General features: G+C 45.3%; 1 protein-coding gene across 1 annotated transcript in view; it reads left to right on the forward strand.

Moving 5' to 3' along the window:
- The window catches only part of LOC110585025 (UDP-glucuronosyltransferase 3A2-like), a 31,004-nt gene extending 30,581 nt beyond the window's left edge, over nucleotides 1–423 (forward strand). Inside the window, exon 8 of the mRNA XM_044916680.1 lies at nucleotides 147–423. Within this exon, the coding sequence (XP_044772615.1) occupies nucleotides 147–423 (277 nt within the window). The remainder of the gene's footprint in view (nucleotides 1–146) is intronic.
- Nucleotides 424–18,245: the final 17,822 nt, after the last annotated feature.

An 18,245-nucleotide genomic window follows, 5' to 3' on the forward strand; every position in this document is an offset into this window, starting at 1 on the left:
GCTAACCACTTTTCTTGAAACTGAGTCTTTTGTGCATATGGATGAAAGTGTGTGTGTATGTGTGTGTGCGCGTGTGTGTGTGATACGAGGTCTCTAAGACTTCTGAGAGCACATGAGTAACACCCTGCCTCTGTCTCTGCCAACAGGTACAAGTCAGCAGCAGTGGCTGCCAGCATCATCAGGCACTCCCACCCCATGACCCCTGCTCAGAGGCTGGTGGGCTGGATCGACCACATCCTCCAGATAGGGGGTGCGGCACACCTCAAGCCCCACGGCCTGCAGCAGCCGTGGCATGAGCAGTACCTGCTGGACGTCTTCTTGTTCCTGCTGCTGGTCACCCTGGGCACCCTGTGGCTCTGGGGGAAGCTGCTGGGCATCGTGGCCAGATGTCTGTGTGGGGCCAGGAAGCTGAAGAAGGACTGATGGAGGTGCATCCATGATGGGTGTTTGGGGAGCCACTGGTTGTAGAAGGCTTTCCCCAGCACAGGACACCCCTGGTGGTACTTGACGGTGGTGCAGAAATATCTCCTCACTGTTTCTGCCTCTGTTTGGAAATTGTTATGAAGTAATCTTGGGATTATTTTTTCAAATTGTGGTAAAATATATATTTTATAAAGCTTACTATTTAGCCAGTAATCATACAGTCAGTGGCATTGAGCACACTGACATTATTATGGAAATATCACCACCACCCATTCCAGAACAGTTTTCATCTTCCCAAACTCAAACTCCACTCTGATCAAACAGCAATTCCTCATATCCCTGCTCCCACCACCAGCCCCACACCCTGGCAACCCCAGTTCTACTTCTGTGTCTATGAATTTGATCTCGGCTTCTTGACTTGCCTCTGTTCAGGGGTCTCCTCACTCAGACCCAAACCTTCAGCAGACAGCCCCACCATCCTCCCTACTCTGTCTCTAGACACAGGGCCATGCTTACTTCATCCTCGGTGTCTGACATCTCTCAGTCTCTCTGCCCCTTCTCACATTTCATGATATGACATAAGATATTGGCCAGTACTTCCATGTTGGGTTTTCCTCTTGCATCTCTTTTTCACCTCACCTCCAAGCTCAGGAGGTCTGGTCTCCACCCTGCAGCTAGGCAGGGATGACCCTCCCAGGGCTCCACCTGTGGTTTCTGTGCTGAATCCCCTCCTGTGTAGAATACCTCCTTTGCTGGTCAGACATGGAGCCTGCCTTTGGGTCACAGCTAATGCTGTGGTTTTCACTTCTCACAGTTCCCTTCTCAAGATTGCCCCTCTTAAGATATAGTTATGAGAACCTCACTTGAAGATCCCTGACCTCCCTATGAAGCTCTGGAAACTCAGGTCCTGTGATAACAACAGTTCCCAGGACCTTATTGATTTAGGAAGCATCCGTCTGCTCCCCAAATATGGCACAGAATATCCCTCTATGTATGGGAATTACATTCTGTTCCTCACAAAATACACCCAAAAACATGTGCCTTAACCACCAGGGTTTTTATATGTTTGGCATTTGATTCTCTGAAAAAGGCTGGTGTAGCCCCCGCCCCCCCCACTTTTTTTTGGACTTTTCTATCTCCTTTACTAGACACCAGGCTCCCTCTCTGGTAGGTTCCTTGTCTAATATATTTTACCTTCCTATGATTGTGCCATCATATTTGATTTTGTGTTTTCATGTGGAATTCAATGTATCCTTAAATGTTTTAAATGTACAGTATCTTGTAGATGAAACATAGTGAAGAAAACAGTAGATATACATAGAAAAGTTGGGGGAAATTCCCTTCAGAGGGGAAGCCTTGTTTCCTATTCCAAAAACCACAGTTTTTGATTGCCCAATTCGAAGTTGTGACCACATGTTGAAATAATTCAAATGGAGGATGCTACTACAGAATACTCCCTGCAGAAGTGGAAAGAGGTCCACCCTTGCCCATGTCAGGATAAGATTTTCTGGGTAGAATGCAGAGCTGGTGCCAGGTGTCTACTGAGTTCTGTGAGTTCTCTTGCTTCAGTGTCACCTAAAGACACAAACATGTCCCATGAGGACACACGTGTGTGTGTGTATAATTCAAGGTCTTATTTTTGCAATTCTTATGAAATCTTTGAAATTGGTCTCTGGTAATAGTTCCTTGAAAGGCAGACCTGAAGCTTTCTCTTTGTTGTCATTAGAATAAATAGCCAAGATTTTTTCCCCTCATAACCAACAAAGGGATCAAGGGATGGGGCTTCCAGCTGATGACTCTTATTCCCACTCCCACCATGTCATCCTCCCTGAACAGTTATAACTAGGGGGGCCAACTCTGTGCCTGCTGCTTCCCTGGGCTCCACCTCCATCCAGGGAATCTGATCCAAGGCAGCCAGTGAGCGGAGATGATGCCTCCAGCCCATTCCATTGAAACCTCCTCCACTGGGCAGACTGTCAACGTGGCCTTGATGGTATGGACATCTGATCTCATCATTCCCTGGTTCCGATCCTTTGTTGGCTCTCACTGCATGGAATACAAGCCCTCTGTGGTTTGTTTCTGGCTACCACTCCCAAGTGTATCTTGAAAACTCTGAAATAGACTCACAAGGACGTCTTCAGTTGATTCATGAAGAAGGTACACAGACAAGTCATTGGGAGAAGAAAAATCTCTTCAGCAAATTGTACAGGAACAACTGATATCTGAATGGCCTTTGATCTTTTTCTTTAATAACATACACAAAAAGACACTGACTGTTAGTGCATACCATACAGAAAAATGAACTCAAAGTGTATCATCACCCTAAATGAGAACACTGACTATGAACATTCTAAAGGAAAGTCAGTATACTCGTATGGTAGTACAGATTTATTGTTCAGATCACACAAGCTCAAATCATAAAAGAAAGACATTTGATAAATTGGATTTTATCAAAATGAAAAAGTTTCACTCTTCTAAAGACATGCATAAGAAGACAAAAATATCAGCTATCAACTGGGAGAAAATATTGCAGCACATTTCTCAGACAAAGAACTTGAATTTAGAATATCTAAACAAACCTTACAACCAATATAAAAATGAACAAAAATGTTTGAGCAGACACTTCTCAAAAGAAGATGTGCAAAGGGCCAATAATCACATGAAAAATTACAATGAATCATGGAACACTACGTCAAAAACTACTGATGTACTGTATGGTGACTAACATAACACAATAAAATTAAATTAAATAAAAAAAAGAAAAATTATTTGACACATTAGTCATTAGAGAAATGAAAAATAAAACCAGAGTATCATAGCACACCTACTAGAATGACTAAAATGTAAAAGACTGATCATATGAATAGTTAGCAGGAAGACGGAGCTACTGGGACTCACACCCATTCCATTGCTGAGTCGGGCATGAAAATGGTGCAGCCACACAGGAAAATCGCTCTATAGTTTCCCAGTTCAGCACACGCTTGCCACATGACCCAGCCATTCCACTTCTAGATATTTACTCAAGTTAATAAAAGCCTATGTCCACTTGGAAATCTGTACACAAATGTTCATAGCAGTTTTATTTATAATAACCCCAGACTAAGAAAAAATACACGCTCATCAGTAGGTGAATGGAGTAACATTTGTATGATATCCATATAATGGATGCAGCTTGTTGTATACAAATTACACTTTAAAATTGATTTGAAAATCTCTATGTGTGAGATGTGTTTTTCAGTGTCACTCTGTTGAGTCCCTTAAAATGTAGTATTCATGAATTATTGTTATATTTGAATATAATTAGAAATGCAGATACATTTTAATAATTTCTAAAGTAGTAGAGCTAGCATAGTTTTGAAGAGAGAAGAGGTAGTGTGTATAAGAATTGGAGGTACTTCTTGAAGAATCAGAGGACTAAGGGATCAGGTTCATATATCAGACTTAATCCAAGTTTATTTTGTGCGTGGGACCTGGCGTGGTTCCAGAATTATAACCTAAAATAACACATTTGAGAAATGATAAACACAGGCAAAATATTTAATTTGTTGATCTTTAATTGGCAGGAAATATGACACACAGTAAGTAAGTATCTACATATAAAATACATGTATTTGGAGGTACATTTTAAGATTCTGAAATGAAGTTCAACTTGTCATTTATGTTTTCCTTCATTATGTAATGATTCTTCTGCTTATCTGTTTCTACATTAGCACCAACTACGATCACGTATTGGTTCCTACAGTAAATGCTCTTATGGATGTGCTTTCCCCCCATGTCAATCTTCTGTTGTTTGGTTTATCACATCCTAATTGCAGGCTACTGTGAGATGGTTATTTGTTTAAATGTCAACCAATTATCCTTGAAAAAGGAGGTAAATGGAATACTTGTTTGTTTGTTTTTTTTAAAGATTTTATTTATTTATTTGACAGAGACACAGTGAGAGAGGGAACATAAGCAGGGGGAGTGGGAGAGGAAGAAGCAGGCTTCCCGCAGAGCAGGGAGCCCGATGCAGGGCTCTATCCCAGCACCCTGGGATCATGACCTGAGCTGAAGGCAGATGCTTAACGACTGAGCCACCCACTTGTTTAAGCAAACTTCTACTTAGTCCAAGGAACAATTTCTAGATTTCATATTTTGAATGTCTTTAATATGAGTACATTTTACCCAGTTCAACAATTTGACTCAGCCAACATTGACTGATTCCCTGTTTGTACAAGGCATCGTGCTGGGGGCTGTAGAAGATGCAAAGATGATCCAGAGTATGCTGGCCCTCTCACGTGGCTTCCTGCAGTCTTACCGATTAATTAATTGAAAGGTAGACTATCTGATATTCGCAGTGCATCTTGTCTCAAGTCATTTAGTTTAGTAATGCTGCAGTAAGGAGGCATGTTTTTGGATGAAAAGCTAACGGTGTGTGGGGAAGGCACTCAGAGCTATCCTGAAGTGGAAGTGGGTCGCACATCAAGTACCTTGTCAGTGTCAATAGTTTTTTACTGCTTGGTGGGTGTCATGTACCATAGAGAGGGGCCTTCTGAAAACAGCATTTATCCTAAAAGAGAGACAAAGGACTTATTTTGCAAGTGGCCCCTTCTTGTTCCTCAAGTCACACTCCGATGGAAATTCCTTCAACCAAGGCAAATCTTCATTAAAATCCACAGAGAGTATACCTCTTTGATCTCCAGTGCGAGGGTGAGAAGTGAACAAGACAAATACAGTGTCCTCTGTAGAGATTATAGAAATCAATGACCACACTCATCTGAGAATCCATATAACGTACAATGCAGAAGAGAATGTGGAACTCCAGTCTTCATCATTAGAGTCCCAGTTTTTTTGGACTACTTCATGACAGAAGTGAGAGAAGGGGTGGAAATGATGAGGTTGGGTGGATGTCATGGGTACAAGAATGAAGGAGAGCGTGAGTTAGGCACTGTTTTCTAAACAGGACACTAGACTGCTTCTAATCTGGCAAATTCATTGCTAAGGAACAAGTGTAAAAAGAGAAATGAGAAGCGGGAGGAGAAGAAAGAAGAAAAGAGGACACCAAGGGTGGAAACAGTACGGAATGGCATCCTGTCAGTGTGAGCTTGTGGAGAAGGAGAGAGGGCTTTGAATCACTTAGAATTACACGTGGCATCTCCTGTGTGTTGAGGTTTTAAGTCTCACCCGAGAGATAATGAGACACCCTAGCAGAATGCCATCTGGAGACAACAGAAGGGCAGGAAGGGGTTGCCTAACGGAGTAAGGCAATTTGCTGAACATTATTATTATTATTATTATTATTATTATTATTTAAATTTATTTATTTATTTTTTTGCTGAACATTATTTTATACAACCAAGAGGCAAGTTTTGATGTCCTTGAAACCAAACAATCGCCAGCTACTCTTCCTGCTGGCTTCCTTCCCTGGGAAGCTGCTTGGGCTTTCACAGCCACCGCATTTCCTAGGCAACAAAAGTGTAAACTTGAGAAAAGGCAGGGCCAGGGTAGGGATTGACAGCGAGCTGAGCCAATCAGGCTGTGACTCTGCTTCAGTGAGTCCAAGCTGTGCAATCAGCGCCAAGAGGGCGGCCAGCAACACTGCGGAGGAAGGTGACTGGGAGGAGGCCAAGGGGGATCGTAGGGGCTGAGCCTTCCCAGACACACACCTGGGGAGAGCGTCCGTAGTTTCAGTTCCCAGCAACTGGTGGCAGCAGGTTAGCATTTAAGGTAAATCAATGTTTTTGATCTATTATATTGACTTGACCACTTTGTTTAGTTTTAGCTAAACAAAGAAAGAAAGAGAAAGAAGACTGGAAGGTGTTACTCTCTAAAGAGAAAACCAGCAGTTGATGGGAGTTCTTGGTTGTCAGTCTAAGGAGGAAATAGCGTGGTTCTGGGAGAGGATTTGCCATCTTTGTGAAGAAATGCTCAGATAAAAAGGTATAGAAATCAATTTTAGTCTGTAAAGGGGAAGGAAATAAACATCACTGAGCAGTCACTATGCACAGGGTACCGAGGTGTGAAATGTTTGGGTGAATTGCTTCCACTAGCTTGTATGACCAGTGAAAAAACTGAACTTCAAGAAGATGAAATATCTCCAAGTCATAATACAATTAAGAGACTGAGCTTTGATTCAGACCTTGATTTTTCTGACATTGGAAGATGTGGTATTTCTGCCATACCCTGCTGAACTAACCACTTAGATTAAAAAAATGAAAACAAAACCAGAATTTGTATTAAAGTGGGCTGGACAGAGCTTGCTAAAAATTGTGGAGTTGATTTGACTGATCACAAAATTGAAAAGGACCTTATTAAATAGCAATACCGTTTATCTTGCCTTTAGTCTGGGGTGTAGTTAAATCATACTAAGTAGATGAAATTGTTTCCTGTTTTTAGAGCTCTTATTTTTCTTTTTTTAACCAAAATCTTATTACTACAGAAATGTCTTTATTTTGTAACTGTGCATCTTAAATATTGAGGTTTAAATTGTGGACATTAATTTCTATTTCTATTCAAATAACAGTGATCTAATAACAATAGCAATGATCAATTCCAATAGCAATCTAGTAGCATCCTGCTAAGTGCTGATGATATGACAGGAGACACAAAGTTTACAGCCTTTGCCCTTAAGAACCTCACAGTCTAGTAGGAGAGGCAGTTCTGAAAGCGAAGAGTTGCATCAGGATTCAACATGGACACTGTTTGGGTTTTGCACAGATTATACAAAGAAAGATGCAAGCTGTTTCACTCTGGCGAGAGTAGTTATGTGAGGCTTCACCATAGTGACTATACAAGGAAGAACAGGACTTCTCTAGTCCAACAAGTGAGGGAAGGTATTCCTTAACGTGGGATGGCATGTATAAAGGCACAGGAACAGAAAACCATAGGGTGTTTGGGGAATGTGAGTGGGTATAAATGCAGAATAGATTTTAAAGGGGTGGAGAAATACTAGAAACAAGGCTGGAGAGACAGGCAGGGCCAGAATATACCTCAAATGCTAAGATATTTTCTGTTTACCTGCACGCAGTGGGGAGCCACCAAAGCGTTTTTTAGAGTGTGAAGTTCAGATTTCCAATTTTTAAAGATTGCTTTGACAGTCATCTGGAGGATGGTTGGAGGGGAGGAAGATTAGAGACATGGAATCAGCAGCCAAGTCCTGTAGAATTTCACCATCTTGACACCCCTTGCCTCTCTGTTCCTTCCCTCACCTCCATTGCCATGGATACGACCTTAGTCCAAGACCTGGTCACCTCCCATTTCCACTATTGCAGTTACCTCTTAGCTGATTCCTTGTAGAGTGTGAGGAGGAGTCAAAGGTAATGACCTGGGGAAATGGTGGTATGATTTCCTGAGGCAAGGAGTAAGAGGAAAAAATAATGAACTTGGTTCTGGAACATTAAACTTGAGTTGTCTGTAGGTCATTGAAGTGCACACATTTTGTGGGAAATTTGAAATCTGACTCTGAAGCTAGGACAGTGCATGAGTTAAAGATTTGGGAGTCGTCATTCTGTCAGTGGCTGTGGCTAAAATGGCCATGGGATGGCATGAGAGCAGGATGAGGATAAATAGTCAAATCCTGGGAAACAGTAGCATGTTAAAAAGCAGGCAGAGGACAAGGGAGAGGCAAAGTAGGTCAGACCTGAGAGGAAGGGAGACAGAGGAAAGTAGATTCATAGACACTGAGAGAGAAGTTTCAAGGAGGAAGAATGATCAATAGAGTCAACTGCTGGGCAAAGTGAAATAGAAACTAGAAGTGACAGTTGAAGTTGGCAATCAGGTTGGCAGTGCTTCTGAGAGAATGCTCAATGGAGGGACAGTGGAGACTAGACTGCAGTGGACTGAAGTATGAATGGGACGTGAGAAAGTGGAGAAATGCAAGACTCCTTCAGATAGTTGGGCTTTGAAGGGAGAGAGCTAGAGGCAGTCTAGGATGGAGGGACCACTGCAGATTCATGAACTAAAAAGAGGAGCTGGTGGAGGGGAGGAAAGGGGCATAACTGATGGCTGAGGGTTGAAGAGGGGTTGGAATTTGTGTTGTAGGTGGAGATTATCCTTATATGGGAGGCAATTCTCACTTCCTTCGGGGGAGGGAGGACAAAGTCAGTCTGTACCTTTATAGACTTGGAGCAGGTGATGTGAGTGAGTTCATCTCCATTTTTACTGTGATTTTCAAGACAAGGTTTGGAAGAGAGTGGCATAGGTCGAGAAGATTGAAAGAGCAATCTAATCAATGTCAAACTGATATTTCGGGCTTTGTGGGCCAGAGGTCTCTGCGGCAACTATTGAACTTTGCTGTCGTAGCATGAAAGCAGCCACAGGTAACACATAAACAAATGTGCGTGGCTCTTTTCCAATAAAACTTTATTTACAAAACTAAGTGGAAGGGCAAATTTGGCCCATGGGCTGTGGTTTGATGTCAGCAGGTCTAGATCATTTTAGGTTATGTTGGCTTAAACTCAGGGTCTTCTTGATAACTGCCCAGAGAAAAGCGGATCTTAGTTTCTTTGGGGGAACAGAGGTTGAGAGCCCCGAAATCATCAATGTGCTAACTTCTGATTCCAGGATTCACATCAGTCTCCTCCGTCAGGGTGATCTGATTGCTTTGCATGATGTCGTGGAATAAACTGATCTGGATGTGCTCACACACTTTCTAGAAGGACTCTATTTCTTGTGCCAATTGTGGCAGAAAGTGCCAGTTGCCAGTTTCCTCTTCTTTATAAACACAACCTGAAGGATGGCAAAGTACCCAGCCCAAAATTAGGTTTCTCAGCTGTCTTTATCTGTTTGGGCTGCTCTAGACTGGTTAGCTTATAAGAACAAAAGTGTATTTCTCATAATTCTGTGGGCTGGGAATCCAAGACCAAGACACCAGCCTGGTTGGGCCGTCTACCTGGTCTAGAGCCATCACCTTCGCTCTGCTGTTCAGGTGGTAGAAGGGGCACAGGATTTCTCCGGAGCCTCCTTTATGAGGCACTAATTCCGTTCATGGAGGCGCTACCCTCATGATGTAAATCCCTCCCAAAGTCCCCACCTCCTAATACTGGGAGTTAGGACTTCAACTTATGAATTTTGGAAGGGTATGAACATTTAGACCATAGCACCAGCTTCCTTTATGGGACTGGCCAATGGGATTTCAGTGGAAGGAGTTGGGCGGAGTCCTGTGGGAGCCATTAAGGAGGGATGACTCAGCCACCAAGTACACTCTTCTTGTCCTCATTCTTCTCTGCTGCCTGGGGTGTGGATGCAATGGTGGGAACAGCTATGGTTCTTTTGTAACTGGAGGCAACCTTGAGGCTAAAAACAACAGTTAGGTAGAAAGATCATACTTTCTTGGGGCATGGACTTCTTTACATGAGAGGAAAATAAACCTCTATCATTTTCAGAGAAAATTACCTGTTTCTGTTATGAGTAGCTGGACACAATTCCTGTCTGATATGCCAGTCTACACTGATGCTGTCACTCTGATATTGGATTTCTATCCATCAACACTTGTTGGTTTTCTGGAAGTATGGGTTAAGAGCCTGCAAGATGCAAATAATTGGCTGGATTTCTAAGTGGCAATAAAATAAACATTATATAGACAAATGACTCCAAAGGAAGCATTATAAGTGACTATAAAATAGCTACTAAGTAAGTTATTTTGTTTCTAATGTTGCAAAAATACAAATGATAGTCAGACCTTTACTCCCATCTAAAAGTAGTAGAAGATACACAGTTGGGGTTTATCTTCACAGTGGGTTTGAAATCACTGAGGCCAAGGTCTCACAGTACCTGAAAAGTGGGATATTGGAACATTGCCTGGTCACTAAAACCAGGGAGTTTGGAACAAAAGTTTTATTTTTCTTTTGCCTTATTATTATTATTTTTTTGCATTTTGTACATAAATCCAGCCAAATCTTTGCTTACTTTTGTGTAGCTTAGATCTTTTCTTACTCTGCTTCTTTAAGATCTTTCATGTAGCATGATGCCTGACCAGAATAGATTGCAAGCAATTTCCTGGTAAAAACCCCAGAGACTCAAGGCAGAGCAAGATGGAGAAGGAGACAGCAAGGAGAGTGTATTTACGCTGCCTCCTGCCTCCAGAGATTCCCAGGGGATGCTCATTATAAGGATCTCATAACCCTGGGGCCTCTGTGCTTTAGTAAACCTGGTATCACATTGTGTTAGTTATATGGGTCCTTGAATAGAAGGCTAAACAGTATTTCTCACTCTCCTTGTAGCCAAAAATGCTGCAGAGGTTGCTAAATGCTGATAAAATTCTACGGAGAGAACAGATTATAATGGAGTTACATTATCTCCCTTCCCACTTCTCAGGGGGAGCTTCTTGCAAATCCTATCAGTTAGAAATACTTTGGGCTGTAACAGAGAACCTGACCAACAGTGTATTAAGCAAATAGGTTCCTCATGACAGGAGTGTGGAGTTAGGCAGTTGCTGACTTGGTTCAGCAGCACAGTGATATTAGGGCTACAAGTTGGTATCCTCTGTGATTCCCTTGGTTTTTTCCTCATGACTGCACAAAGGCTGCCACGTCTCCGGACATTGCATTCTTGTTCAAGACAGGAAGAGGCAAACAAGATGGAAGAGTTCTCCCAGAATCCTCAGTACTTTTAGTTGAGTCTCTGGCCAGAACTCATTCACGTGGCCACCCAACTGAAAGAGGAATGCAGCAGTCACAGGAGATTGGAACGACCTTAGAATAAACCAATTGCAATGTTTGGATGTAGTTCAAATTCAACAAAGTTAAAACTACTCTGAGGAATGCAAACTCCTGGAAGGGACCTTGGCTGTCTCATTCGTTACTACTGTGTGGCACATAACAGGTGTTCAATAAACATACATTGACTTCAGGACCACGACTAGGGTGAGGCAAAGTAGCACCTAGGGCACAATATTTAAGGAGGCACTGACTCTTAGGCTTGGGCAAGTGCAAGGTTGACATTTGCACAGTCCTGAGATTGAGGGCCTCCTTAAACATTGCACCCTAGCCACCTACCTTACTGAGCCTGAATCCCAGCCCTGGTTGAATTAATAAAATGAAATTTCAAGCAGATGTATGAAGTAGGCACTTTACAATACTGATATTTATAAAACATTATTCTCAAATCATGCCATATCATAAACAGTAACATGAGGATTTAAATCACATCCCAAAGATCAGCAGAAAGAATAAAAGACTATGATTGAGCAGACATGGGCTCTAGAGAAACGGGCCTGTGGCCAACAGCTAAAGCATGAATTTTACACATCTTGAGAAAATGTATTTCGGCACAGAGGGAACCCAATAAGATGCCAGACTTCAGTGACATCTCATTTCCAGTGTGCTCATGTTAAAGTATGGATTACACACCGTCATACTTTAGATCGACGTGGAAGTTAGCAATCCAAACAAAACCCAGCTGTTTCTTCTATTCATATACTGTGGAAGAATTTTAAAAATAATTTGTGAGAAAAGAGTAAATATAATGGAAGATAATCAGCGCAGTAGCTTTGAATTTAGATTTCAGAAAACAAACAAACGAAAACCCAACACCTTGTACATCACTCTACTAACTGAGCAAGGACCCTGAGGCCGGAGGGAGAGGGTGCGCGTTTAGGACCCTCCTGTGGCCTGGCTTTGCTCTGCTCTGCTCCCCCCTTCCCTCCCCTGCTGTGAAAGCCTTCCAGCCCTCCGAGGCAGTCACTTCCTTGAAGCTTTTGCTTTCCTTCTCATTTCATGGACCTTCGCTGAATTCCCAAAGCAGTGTATGAGCACCATGACGTCGCTGTTGAACGTGGGGACATAGGCAGAGCACAGTCAGGTGTCAGAGCTAACTGTCACCGCCTCTGGCACTTTCTCAGGCCAGTGAGCCGGGTTCTCTGGGTCAGTGCTGACTTCCTGGAATAGGGCGGCAATATTTGATAGAACCTGCCACCTGAGGCCATGTGCTCGTGCGTGTAAAGCATTGAGCCACGGGCGTGGCCCTGGAGCCGTTAGAATTGCGGTTACTACCACTTCTTTTCATGCCTGAATTTTTTTAAATTTAATTGTATTATGTTACGTTAATCACCATACATTACATCATTAGTTTTTGATGTAGTGTTCCATGATTCATTGTTTGCATATAACACCCAGTGCTCCATGCGGTACGTGCCCTCTTTAATACCTATCACCAGGCTAACCCATCCCCCCACCCCCCTCCCCTCTAGAACCCTCAGTTTGTTTATCCTGGGTTATGTTACAGTCTTTCCTCTAGCCCCTCCCCTCAAGGTCTCACTCCTGCCACTAGAGGGACCTTGTAGCTCCTGTTGCTTCTATTCTCAAACTCTGGCGCACATTAAAACCCTCTAAAGGGCGTCTGGGTGGCTCAGTTAGCTAAGCGTCTGACTCTGGATCTCAGCTCAGGGTCTTGATTGCAGGGCCGTGAATTTGAGCCCCCTGTTGAGCCCCGTGCCCATCCCTGCACTCACACCTAGAGATTCTAACTTACTGTGCTTGGGGTGGGGCGTGGACATTTATTTTTCAACAACACCTCTAATGCTCTCATTGTCCCTGATGCTCCCAGTTCTTTCTCTCCAGCAGGGCTGCTCAACCTCAGGCATTCTGGACTGGAGGATTCTTGATTGTCAAGGGCTGTCCTGTGCATTGTAGGATGTTTAGCAGCATCTCTGGCTTCTACTCGCTAGATGCCAGTAGGACCCCAGACCCCTGTTGTGGCAACCAAACATGTCTCCAAACATTGTCAAATATCCCCTGGGGACGGGGAGGGAGGGCAGGGTGGGTGAAATCAATGGAAGCACAGCTCTATAATACCGTCTGAAGAATTAGCACGGTCCCTTATTAGTAGCTAGAGATGCTAAGGGTCTGGTTAGCTGAATTGAGCTCAGATGGGTTCAACGAAGGATCCCCAGGATGTCAACAACACTGACCCACACCTGTGATTATACTGGGGCTGGGGGTGCGGGTTCCCGGACTCTACTGCAGAAACCATGTCTTTCCTCAAATCGTCTGAGTCTTTCATTTCAGTCTCAGAGGGGACACCTCCTAGCCACCTGCTAGGGTATTCTGAGCACTGGGATCTAATTTATTCCAGAGGAGCATTTTCTAAGGGAAACTCTTGAGGAACTCCAGGCTTTTTGCCATCTATCACATGGCAGTAACTAGTTTATCGAATGGACTGGATGGAGTCAGTAGAGATGGCTTAATATTTCCCAGCCATTGCCTTCAAACACCATCCGTTGTATGCCTCACCCCACCCCTGGATGGCATTTCAATTATTAAAAGATGCACTGAGTCTAAATCAAAATTTGAGTCTTACATCCCGTTCCCAAGTAGAGAAAGGCCAGAGAGCCCCGCATGTCCTCCCTCCCCATGGGGATGGCCTTAGGCACCGGGTCAAGCCTGAGCTGGCAGACGGGGAAAGGTTTGGCTTGAGAGAAGGCCAGTATGTCTTTGACCTCCTAAGAATGAGTTTGAAGCTCTAGTTTAAGCAGCAGCTACCTACTTGTGACATTGCCTTGCTCTTTTCTTGTCTCTAAATAGAAGAATGTGTAAAATCACACGGAGCTACTATATAGCAACGCTGGGTCCCTTGCTATTGGAATGGTTAGTGTAATGGTGCAGGTATTTAATAGTTACAGAAATGCCTAAAAATGTTTTTAAGGCAAAACTCACTACATGGCCTGGGCTTGATGGCATTAAGAGGCAGGAGAAGTCTTAGGAAAGACTGGATGGTTACTGTTCTCACAGTGCTGGGCTTGTGTGACCTCCTCACGGGGAGCTTCCCTCACTCTACCCTGTCCCCCTGCGTCAGAGCCCCAGGCAGTGGGGTGCAAAGAGGACTGTCCAGGCAAAACCAGGCCCAGTCATCATGGTGCACATCCCTGCCCAGCCAGGCGAGGCCAGCCTGCTTTCCCTCCTCCTCCTCGGCACACCATCCATCTCCCCTCTGCTCCCCCTACCATGTTTCCCTAGTTCTGTGCCCCACCCCAACTCTTACAGGCTAACTCTCCCCTTCTCTAAAGTTTGTCTGACCTGACTAAACCTGCTTCGGCTCCCTCTGCATCTTCACGCAACCATCCTTTTTGTAAAAGAGGAAAACCAGAAGTGTAATGTCACGGAAAACAAAGAGGGTAGCGTGCTTTAGAGGGTGGAGTGAGACGTTTCCTTGGGTTATTGCATCAAAGAGGATGTGGAAGATCTTGGTGCTTTCTCTTTATGGATGTCTGGATAAAGGATCCCTGGGGCAGTCTCTTTGGTTTTAAGATTCACGTCTGTGTGCAGGTTGTTGGGTGTAGTCTCATGAGAGAGAGACAGAGAGACGGAGACAGAGACCTAACTCAGCTTATGGCCACGAGCGAGATGTAATTCAGATTATTACCACAAGAGGACACCGAAGACCATAACCTGGGGCTTAAGCTGTTCCACAGTTCAGTGAGTTTCAATCTGTCCCTGAACTCAGCCAAGAAGACTTTTCACCGAGACTCATGAAGAGACAGACCTCCATGCAATTTTGCTTTTCCATATCCTGCCTCACGATGCTTCTTTTGAAATCCAAGCAGAGCGCTTTGGCAGCGGCCGGCAGCTGTGCGCCAGGACGGTGGGATGAGGAAGCCTTAACTCGCTCCCGCGTGAGGAGACCTGGTGAGCCCTGCTGCAGAGTCTCCTTTGGCTTTGCTGCTGGTGGCTCCACCCGGTCTGTGCCCCACGTCTCCAGGTCTCTGCTTCTTGCTGCTCGGTGAACGTTCCTCCTCATCAGCCGGCGGGGGTGGGGGGCGGGGGCGCGGAGCAGTAAGCAAGAGCTCTGGTGGCCACCGCGGAGCCCTCCCTCTCCTCCACACATTCAGATCTCTTTTCCTTTCTCCGTCCCCGCTGCCAATACCTCACCCAGTCAGCGGGACCTCGCCCCTGGCTGTCCCCAGTCTGGGCCACCTTCCCGCCCACTGTCCACGCTGAATCAGAGGGCTCTTTGACAACGCCAACTGTCACTCCCTCGTTGAAGCCCTTTGTGGTCTCCTGTTGCTCTCAGTACAGGATCCAAACTGCCCAGCATGTGTCCCAGGTTCCTTGTGATCTGATGCCTGCTTACCTGCCCAGTGCCCTCTTTCTCCAGATCTCCCCTTCCCATATTCCCTCCCTATCCCAACAACAGCTTCATCTCACCACCCGCCCACCATGCGGCAATCCTGCCAGAACACTTGCATGTCCGTAATTATACCACTTTCTCTTTCGCTTGGGCCTTGGCACTTGGGAAGTGCACAGTGCCCTTCCTTCTTCCGTCCCCCACGACCCTAGCCTGGATAACTACTCTTTCCTTTAGGATTAAAGCTTAGACATCACCTCCTCTGAGGAATCTTCAGAGAGCCCGCTCCAAGGCAGGTTAGCCACCCTCTTCTGATTTGCGGTGGCTGAGTAGTGGGTTGCTCTCCCCCCACCTCCTCTGGAAACACTGTGTTTCTTATTCCTTCTTCCCCAGTCTAACCCAGTGACCCGCTCTAAACTAAGCCCTTAATAAACATTTGTTGAAGTGCGCAGATGCGGTGCGAACACCAGGTGGCGCTGCGGCCACGTGCCTGGGGAGGGCATCCTCTTTCTGGCCCTGCTCTGGCTGGGCTGGACCGCCTCTGCTGTCATCATCGGGCGGGCTCCTAGAGGCTCAGGGAGGGTCTTCTGCAGTCAAGGGAGGCTTTATGCTGTGCAGTGATGTCGGTGACTCACGTTTGGGGACAGACTCTTGCCCACGTGCCTGGAGACTTAATGCACACTCCAGAAGCCCAGGGTGTCACCCTTCTTCACCCAAACCCTTCCCTGTCGTGCTTTCTTTGAAACCCCCAGTTCTTACCAAACTTTGTTTCCTGTCCTGCTTAACCATGGGACTTCAGTGGTTAATCTTAAATCAAATTTAAGATTCTACGCTATTCAAGGGCTTGCTTCTCAGAGTCATCCTTCCTCTCTGACACTTGTGACTTGAAAACAGCACACAGAACATATTAGCTGTTTGTCCATGAACTGGGTAACTAGTGATGAAAGCGAATGGTCAGCATGGGCGTTTCAAGAATCATGACAGGAGAGGATGGACTTCTTCTTCCTGAATATACCAAAGTCACCTCCAGAGGTCACCACGTGCGTGGTCACTGTGTAGGGTTCGCCACGGGGGCTAGAACCCACAGGATGCTTTCCTGGACTCTGCCCTGCTCTCCTGTGGGTGGATACTATCTAACTGTGCTTTGAGATTCTTTCGTCTTATTTCACAAACGTGGTGAAGTACAAAGAGCTCTGCTTGAACGTCAGAAGGTCTACATTTGGGTGTCAGCGAAGACTTTGGAGCAAGTTGCTTTCCCAGCGCATGCCTTAGTTCCCCAGTCTGCTGGGGGAGGAGGGGCTCGGGGCCATCTCACTGTCCTGATGGGGTGTGTGAATTCCTGGGAGCCACATCGACGGCGCCCCAGTTGCTTTATCTGTGAAATAGAAATCATAGCTGTAACTACTCATAGGGCTTTTTTTTTTCTTCTTAAATTGAGATGGAATTTACGTAACATGAAATTAGTCATTTAAAAATACAAATATACATTTGTAAGGTTGTGGAACCACCACCTGCTAGTGAAATCTGGGCTCCTGAGGAACAGGGACAGACCTTAGTCCATCTTTGGGTTCCTAGCACCTAGCAGAATCTGACCAACAGTATCTACCCAACAGATAGCTGTTGAGTTAGTGAATGAGTCGATTCTTCTCACATGGGTCATGTTTACACTTATTACACAGAAGGACCAGGCAGGAGCATGGGAACAGTAGAGGATAACGCAGTGTTAATATGATCCCAAACCTGGGTCCACATGGAAGTAGTGCATCTGAAAACTTGGTGGCCTTGGACAAGCAGAACCACAGTCTGTCCATCTGTTCATCTGTGGATGGACGTTTGGGTTGTTTCTGCCTTTTGGCTACTGTGAGGAATGCTGTTGCGAACATGATGCACGTGTATTTGTTTGAGTTTCTGTTGTCAATTTCGCTCCTAAGGTGTTTGTGAGGATGGGGCACGCGCTTACCACGTAGAGGGGGCACAATAAACATTGGTGATTGATGTTCTTTTTTTTTTTTTTTTTTAATTTTTTTTTTAAGATTTTATTTATTTATTTGAGAGAGAGAGAATGAGAGACAGAGAGCATGAGAGGGAGGAGGGTCAGAGGGAGAAGCAGACTCCCCGCTGAGCAGGGAGCCCGATGCGGGACTCGATCCTGGGACTCCAGGATCATGACCTGAGCCGAAGGCAGTCGCTTAACCAACTGAGCCACCCAGGCGCCCGGTGATTGATGTTCTTAATTTTATCTTGAAGGTGTGTAAAAAGAGCCCCACATGGGTTCTTTCTCATGCTGTGTCTGACACACATGGGAGCCAGATTTCACCGTCTCCCCATTACTGGTTTTTAGCCTGTGTGTCTCTCCGTTCCCCGCCTGCCTATAGGCTGGTGTGGGAAACCAGAGTGGGGACGGCGGGGTGCAAAAGGCCGGGGACAAGTAGTGGACATGAGGATGTGGAGGTGAGTGGCGGGGGACGACCACTGGGCAGGTAGTGCTGAGCGTGGGGGAGGGGCAGGAAGGAGCAGACCCTGAGGGGGGTTTAAGAATGAGGAGGGCACACGATTGCTGATTGCTTCTGTTCCAGCTCTAGCGGTGAGAGAGCGGGCGGGTGAGGCCAGAGCCCACGCCGCTAGCAGCCCAAGGCCAGGGCTAGGAAGTGCTTGTATTGGAGAGAGTTCCGACTGTGGCTGAAGCCTTCCATGGGGGTGGCGTTAGGGCTGGAAGCTGGGATCAACCTCCAGGAATTGTCACCTTGACATCAGGTGACAAAATAGTAACGGGAAAACGCAGG

This window comes from Neomonachus schauinslandi, chromosome 7 (assembly GCF_002201575.2).
Source record: "Neomonachus schauinslandi chromosome 7, ASM220157v2, whole genome shotgun sequence".
Lineage (NCBI taxonomy): Eukaryota > Metazoa > Chordata > Mammalia > Carnivora > Phocidae > Neomonachus > Neomonachus schauinslandi.